Source organism: Haliaeetus leucocephalus, unplaced genomic scaffold (assembly GCF_000737465.1).
Source record: "Haliaeetus leucocephalus isolate CR32 unplaced genomic scaffold, Haliaeetus_leucocephalus-4.0 Scaffold773, whole genome shotgun sequence".
Taxonomy (NCBI): domain Eukaryota; kingdom Metazoa; phylum Chordata; class Aves; order Accipitriformes; family Accipitridae; genus Haliaeetus; species Haliaeetus leucocephalus.
The window spans coordinates 2,641,734-2,649,579 of NW_010973209.1; the positions used below are offsets into that span (position 1 = coordinate 2,641,734).

A 7,846-nucleotide genomic window follows, 5' to 3' on the forward strand; every position below is an offset into this window, starting at 1 on the left:
GCCAGGCGCCGCGAGTGGGAGGGCAGCGATGTTGGGGGCGCTTAGGGAGGAGCTTTGGTGGCGTGAATGGACGTTCAGGACCAAGAGGGCTGACGGCAGAGCCAGGGGCCTTCGACGTCGGGGTCTTCTTGGGCATAGGCGGCTTAGGGAGACGACGAGATGGACATCCCTGGCGACGGTACCAGGTGGCGCCCGCCTCGGCGATGAGGGAGCCGCGGGGAGACCCGTCCGCGCCGGACCACATCCCCGGGGCGACGGTGGCGGGTGACGGTCTGGTGGCACGTGGTGGGGTCTGTACAGCGTAACCGGCGGCGAGAAAGATCCCGGCACGCGGGAGACGGGGCCATCCTCGGACACTCGGCGCCGCCGCCCGTCCTCCGGCGCATCGCCCGTCTGACGGAGAGGAGTCCCCGGGCGGCGCGGCGGGGCGAGCCCGCGGCGGGGGAGAGGCGCGGCGGGGCCTCCCGGGACCCTCCGCTCTCTTATCAAAAGTCGAGGAGGAGGCGAGCGAGGAGGGTGGCCCAGAGGCAGAGACCAGCGGCTGCCCGGGATGCCGCGTTGCCGCCATCGTGCACTGCTCCGGGCCCTGCGCAGGGGAGACAAGAAGAGCAAGACAAAGGAGAGCGTTAAGGGCAGCGCCGAGCGGGCACGAACATGCGAAGGGCACCCTCCCTCTCCCTGCGGTTCCCCGGCCCCTTTGCGTCCCACCTCCCCTGCCCCGCGCTGGGCATCTCCCAGGGTGGGTGCGGGCTGTTGCATTCCCCTTCGGTGGGGTCCCAGTGGTGTCGAGGAGGTAAGCGAGGAGCTCAAGGGACATTTAGGGGAAGCACAGTCCTCGTCTGAGGTAGGGGACACGGTGTAGCCAGGAGCCTTCCCGGCAAGAGGCTGACCGTGCCTCTCAGCGTCATTCCCCGAGGTGCTCCCAAAAGCACGTGCCACCTGGGCAGCCCACCCCAGGACTCACTCTCACCTTGGGCCACGCAAAGTGCCGTCGCTGTTTGCTCCATCCCTGTTGGCTACGCTCCCCCACCGCCTGCCCGAGACGCCGCCAGCTCAACCGTGCCCACCCGCCCTTGACACATACGGACACCAAGAGCCGGACAGCGCCTGTTGGCAAGCGCCCCAAGGAGATGCCTGGAAACTGGCCCAGGGGAATCTACGGACACCTAGAGACAGCCTGCCACAGGCTGAGGGACCGCACAAGAGAGAGAGACGATGGCGTGGAGAAGGACCAAGCAAGGGAGAGCAGGCACGGGAAACAAGGCAACGCGTGAAACAGCCGGACAGACCACAAGGCCCAGAGGCAAAGGGGAAGCGCCTACCCACGGAGAGAAAGAGAGAGAGGGGAAGGACCACGGGGAACCATCGGACACACGCCAAAGGGGGAACAAGACGGGAGTCGCCGGCAGACAACACGCACGACCGCACAGATGCAGGCTAGGACACGTACAAATGCCCCAGAGGCCCCAACTCACTGACACAGGCAGAGACCAACACCCACACATCACAAACCGCTGTGGAATGCTACAGCTGCCCCAAGGCGAAACTACTGCAGAGAGACTGCCGCAACACACGCACGCACCACAGGAACAGGCTCGCGCGCTGAGAGAGGACAACACTGAGGAAAGCAGCGAGACAGGCAGACGACACACGTGTTCCGAGACAACCGCACAGCATGCAAGCCAAGGGCGCTCCGCGCTGCCTCAGACTCAAAGCGCACGTAGACCGACACAGCCAGTGAGACCAAGAAGTAGCCTCGTCACCGCACGGACGCACCGCTAGGCAGAGGAGCACCCAACGTGCACTGAGACTGGATGTGCCACGGCAGGGCTTGCCACCCGCAACCGCTGACCCACGGACAAAGAGAAACACCCAGGCACCCTGCGAAGGGCAGCGCAGACACACACGCAGAGCCCGACACGGACTCCCTCCCAAGACACTGTCTACAACCTGAACAAGGACCCGGATGGAGACAGGGAAGACACAACAACTGCAGGAGACGCGGAGAGACGCAAGGTCCGGCAGCCATCCTCAGACACGGGCAACAACAGACCTGAAAGGGACGTGCCCCGAGACGCCACACCACAGACAACATGCACCCGTGATCCTGGCTGCAGCCTCACAATCACCCACCCTGACGACCCCACCGTGGTGCCGGGTGCGGGCGCACACCGACCCCGCACCAAGGCGCGATCCAATGGTGGGACGCGACCGCTCCAAAACTCCCATGTGAACACCGAGACAGGCACGTAAACATGCCCGAATCCACAGACAGAGCCGGGCACAGGCCAGGATGCACGTTCCTGGCAGGCTCTCTCACATCGACATGGCAGACAGGGGCGGTCACGCACAGAGCAACACACGCAGGCCACAGCCAGAGAGAGAAAGCGCACGCACAAATACCGAGTCACCGACGACAGACTCCGGTGCCTAGCCTAGAGGAACTCTACCGCACAGGGACAGACCTCCTGCCGCACAGCACCCTTTGCTCTCCAATCCCCCGACCGCTCCACAACCACGAGGCGCGCTCTCGGCAATGACCGGCCCCGCTGGGGGTGCTACAGAAGATGATGGCACACACCACGGCACGCCTGGTAGACGGGTCCACGTGAGCAAGCGCAGGCACAAGGGCTTGTCAAACCCACAAGGCCACTACACTCCAAGGTGGCGGCAATCAAACAGGGCGGGATAACATAAAACACACCACGCCACAACAAATGAGAAGAGAACACTACCGTAGACCCTCACCTGAGAGGACAGAATGGGAACATGACAGACCGCAACAGACAAGTCCATGACATCCCCGAACAGCAGCAACTAGAACACACCAGAACAGACTACGACGCAGCACAACAGACCGAAGGAGGCCACAATGCCATAGACCAGAGGGGAAGGAAACGGAATAGAGCGGCACACAGCGGCAGGATAGAACGCAACATGTGAAACGCAAGGAGAGCGGAATAGAACAGACCGGAGCAGAGCAGACCCGAACACCAGAGAGCACAACAGTACATGCAAGACTGGCAAGGAGCAGAGCAGAACTGCCCAAGCCCAAACACAAGATTGTTTGGTCAAACATAGAACACACCCAAGCCCATGAGACCCTCATGGAGCAGAGCAGGACAGACCCGAACAGATCATTGGCACTGACGACAGCAAGCCCTGGCCGAGCAGAACCCTTGAGAACAAAACAGAACACACACGAGCAGACCAAGACAAACACACGGCAAGAGATTCGACCCCAATGGAAAAGGCCTGACCGTGCTGGAGCAGAAGGGAATGGAACAGAGCCGAGCATGCCAAAACAGAATAGAACAAAGAACAGACTGCTACCAAATAGAAAGAAAGCAAATGGAACCAAAAGCATTAAAACAAAACAAAGCACCTTAGCATCGATGACACAAGATCAGGAAGAAAAAAAAAAAAGGGGGTTGGTGCAGGGGGAGCAGGGAACGTGCCACACGACAATACTAGAATACATTAGTTCCTTTGGAAGGGACCGACTCCATTCACGGCATCTGACTGCCCAAGCCTTTCAGGCCTGACAAACTAAAACTGCCAAAGGGTGGCATTAAGGGCCTCACCCCAACACCTCAGCCACCGCGCTCAGGCATAAGAAAGCCCTTGCGGGAAAAGCACACTTCACAGCATCTCCTTAAGACCTCCCCTGGCACCGCAGCCAGGGAAGCTGGACCAAGCCACGACAGCAACCCACACGAGACACCCTCCAGCACTTAAACATCCTTCTGGGCAGGGCCCAGAACACCACACAATAAGCAAGGTGAGGCCATACCAGCACTACCGACAGGCAGGTCGTCGCCTCTGTCAGCCAGCCAGTGGTACCACAGGCAATGCACGGGACCCTGCTAGGGCCACTGTCCAGCCCCTCCTGTCCCGCTCTACGCTCACCTCTCACACTACACCATGCTGGGTGCAGACCCCAGTACTTGCCCCTGTTCTATTTCACGCCTCCCGCAGCTCCCCAAATTTCTCTGCCAGGTCGCCCATCCCTCAAGACGGGTGACAGCACCTCTCAGTTTAGGATCATCGGCGTGCTTACTGACTAAGGGTATGTGCCCTTCCTCCATCCAGATCACGGATCGACGCTTCGAACCAACCCAGCCCCACGCAACACCACTAACGACGGGCCCCCACCATCCACCCGGCCCTGCACCCTGCATGCCATGTGCGGCTCACCATAACATGATTTCTCTGAAAGGATGCTGTGAGGGATGGCTTCAAAAGCCCGCCCACCTTCCCAAAACGCTACACCTGCCGCCTCCCCTTCACCTGCTAGGTGGGTGCCCATATCGTACAAGCACAACAACTTTGTTAGGTGGGACGTTCCCTTCCTGAACCCCTGCTGACCACGCCTGACAGACACATGGTCCTTCAAAGTCTTTTCCTTGACACCCCATATGATCTTTTCCGTCATTCCTCTAGGCACCAAGTTCAGACAGCCACATCATTACTCTCCGAGAACTTCCCTCATGCCCTTGTCGTACACCGCCATACAGTCCCCCGGCTCCCAGTTGGCAGAGACCCCCTCCCACCCCCAACTCCCAAGACCTTCCGGGAACCAGCGAGAGGGGACCCATCTGCCGCCTCCTTCGGTACTGCAGGAGGAACCCCATGTGGACCCATGGCCTTACAGGGCCATTGGTCCCTTACAATCTCAGAGCCCGCAACCAGAAAGTCACCCCTCCCGCCGTCACGGCCCTCTGACCTGGCCTATCATCACTAGTAGGATTATGAAAGACAGACAGAGAACGCCAACCATGCCCTGCCTCCCCTCGCTCTTTGTCGCTCTTTCTTTCTCAGGCGGCCATCATCTTCGACACGTACCGCTCGCCTGTTTTCCTTCACCTTCCTCTTGCCCTTCCCAGATTGCCACAAGCCTTTCACGCCATCGGCCCAGACAGCAGCCAGTTTATGCTCTAGTCTGGCTTGGACCTTTCCCCGCTTCTCTCTGCCAAGGTGAACTGCAGCCCCACGACATTCCCAAAAAGCCCGATCTCTGTACTGGAGATGCTACCATTGCTTTCTCCACCCAACCACAAAGATGAGGTTCCCACTTGGCCAAACCTCCCTTCCGCCCTGCCAGCCTGAGTTTGCCCCCAAAGGGACTGCCAATTCCTGTGCCATCAAAGGCCATTTCCAAAAAGCAGACCGGCCCTCCTGGACCCCCAGGCCCTCGACAGGACATTCCCAGGGGCCACCACTCGCTACCTCCCAGAGTAGGTGACGCTTTGCGTTCTCGGCAGCCGGGGCAGCCGCTCTCCTTGCATTTATCCTCACGGTGCCCCAAAACTTTCCAACCCTGCTGTTTCAGGACTGCAGTCGCCTTCCCATGACTTTCACTTGCCCAGTATACCTTAACACTAATAAAGCCCAGCTTCCCAGGAAAGGGCTCAACATGCACCTGCCCAAGGACAGCACTCCCTTCATCCGTTCTGCTATCTTTCTCCTCTCTCTGCCCAACTGCTCATGCTCTAACCCTCCCCATTCCCTTCCTCATCCCACTGACAAGGACAACGGAGGGAGGAAAGGAGCAAAACACCGAGCAGGGGCCACCCGCCAAGGTGATGCCACAACACGCCCTGGGAGCCTGCCGCCGTGGTCACCGACCCGGTCGAGCCCTCACCCTGACGATGGGCACCCCTACACCTCCAGGACCCCTCCTCTCCAACCCACGTACACCCTTAATACTCCCCAACAGCTAGGTGCCACGCTCCTCTGGAGCACCTTCCAGGCCAGACTGCCGACCCCTCCTCCCAGCTCTCTCACACCACACAGAGGACCAGAAGCCTCATCCAGACATAAATAACCTTCTATGATCCCCTGCACTTCTGACATGGGCAAGCGTTCGAGCCACTGGCCCTGCTACAGCGCTGGCCCTTTCGCCCCCCTGCGTCGCCACTGAATGACACCTTGACGTCTTGCCACGACACTCGCGCTGTCCTGCTGCACATCATCCCTTCCCACCCTGTGCTGAAAAGTGGTGGCCCATTCCCCCTAGTGCTCCACACCCCATCACCACCTATCCAGCAGCCCCCCTCAACAGCTACAATGACCCACAAACACCACAATGCCTAGCAGCCGCCTGCCCCCCACCTCGCCGAGCCCTGAAAACATGCCTACAACAAAGCGAGGCACCTTGAGAGCCAGGCTCACCGATGCCCCACAATAACCAAAGACATGCAACCCCAGGGCACCCCACCAAATGCTCTCCAGGGTGTGACACGGCCCATGAGGTGGCACCTCCGGGAAGGCCGCCACACGCTCCAGCGGGGCCCTGGACACCCGTCAGGGCCACCCCTTCCATATTGCCACCATGCGCTACAGCCCCAGACGGCCAGGGGACAGGGGTAGCCCCAGTCCCATCCAAAACATGGGCCCCCACCACGGCGCAACCCTTTGCCCCTGCCGCCCACGCCAAGGCTGCCCAAGCCTACGCTGGCAGCAGATGCTGAGCCTGCTGCCCAACTCCATCCTCTCCCTCGCGCTGAAGCCCTGCCGGCCATCCTTGGCCCGTGACAGCCCCCTTGGCTTGCTGGAACGCCATGGGGACATGCCACAGCTGCACACCACCTTCCTCAAGGACAGCTGACCCGTCCACTGTTCCGCAAAGACCTTCCCACCCTCGCCGCCTGCCACAAACCAACCGGCCACGGCTGTTGACGCCTACACCACCTGGCCTGCCGCTGCCGGTACAACGTGAGAGCTGCCAGTAGTCCTGCCGGTACAATGCCCAGGAAAAACCCCGCACGGTGCACCCGAAGCGCATGCTCACCTGGCCTGGGGTCCCTCCTCGGCCCTACGCTCCAGTGACGCCACGGCTCAGCCAGGAGCCTCTTCTCCACCTGCAGCCTGGGCTCCATAAAGAAGACCAGCTGCCAGCCGACCAACTGTGCTGCGCACCCCTAAACACCCATGAGCGATGTGCCCGCCACTGACCGCCACCCGGCCGCGCGTGCCCGCTCGGGCCGATGCGGATCTCCTCATCTGATGCCTCCTCTCTGTGGGACCGTGCCGCTCGGAGCTCGTGTCATTCAGCACCTTTACGAGCCAGCCACATTAAATACAGCCAACTCCGCTCTGTTGCTCCATCGATGGCTGTCTGCCTGCCTCTCCTCCTCTTCTTCCTCCTCCTCCTCCACCTCCTTGCTATACCTTGCTGAAAAAAAAACAGGGCACCTACCGTACAGGATGATGCTGGCGTTGGTGTTGCCCAGCTTGTTCGTGGCCACGCACGTGTAGTTGCCGTAGTCCTTCTCTGAGACGTTGAAGAAGGTCAGCGTCGACAGGCGACCCTTGCTCTCGATCCGCACGCCCTCCAACCCGTTCGCTAACCTGCAGGGAAACACGGAGGCCGGTGCTCAGAGTGCCGCGCCGGCGCTCTGCGACGTATCCCACCCCCTCCCTGGGTGCCCCCTCCCTTGCCACCAGCCAACACCACTGTATAGCCACGTCTTCGCCCAGCGGACTCCCTGTGTCCCACTGAGACAAGCCCTTCAGCCAAGCACATCGCCCTCTTTGTCCCGTAACCCATCCGCCCCACACAGCTCACGTGAACCCCACCGCGAGGCACGGTCGCCATCCCTGGGGGGAACAACCCTGGGGCCCCCTCTCCCCCCAGTCTCCCCCCAGCTCCACGGCCGGCCCCTTACCTGGTGTCCTCCTTGAACCACTGAAACTCCGCCACGGGGACGGCCGAGGCCTCGCACTGCAGGATGCCCTTCTGGCCCACCGAGGCGCCCGTGTTCTTGGCGTTGGAAATGTACGGCGGGTCTGCAGAGACGCCATGCCTCGTCACGCCAGGCTCCGTGGTGCAACCCCCCCCCCC

At 61.0% G+C, this 7,846-nt stretch overlaps 1 protein-coding gene across 2 annotated transcripts in view; it reads right to left on the reverse strand.

The window, feature by feature from the left end:
- Positions 1–471: 471 nt before the first annotated feature.
- The window catches only part of OPCML (opioid binding protein/cell adhesion molecule-like), a 298,021-nt gene continuing 290,646 nt past the window's right edge, over positions 472–7,846 (reverse strand). For both annotated transcript variants that reach the window (XM_010581411.1, XM_010581410.1), the window contains 3 exons: positions 7,671–7,791; positions 7,202–7,353; positions 472–586 (listed from right to left, as the gene is read on the reverse strand). In XM_010581411.1, coding sequence (XP_010579713.1) covers positions 486–586; positions 7,202–7,353; positions 7,671–7,791 — 374 coding nt within the window. In that variant the 3' untranslated portion in view covers positions 472–485. The remainder of the gene's footprint in view (positions 587–7,201; positions 7,354–7,670; positions 7,792–7,846) is intronic.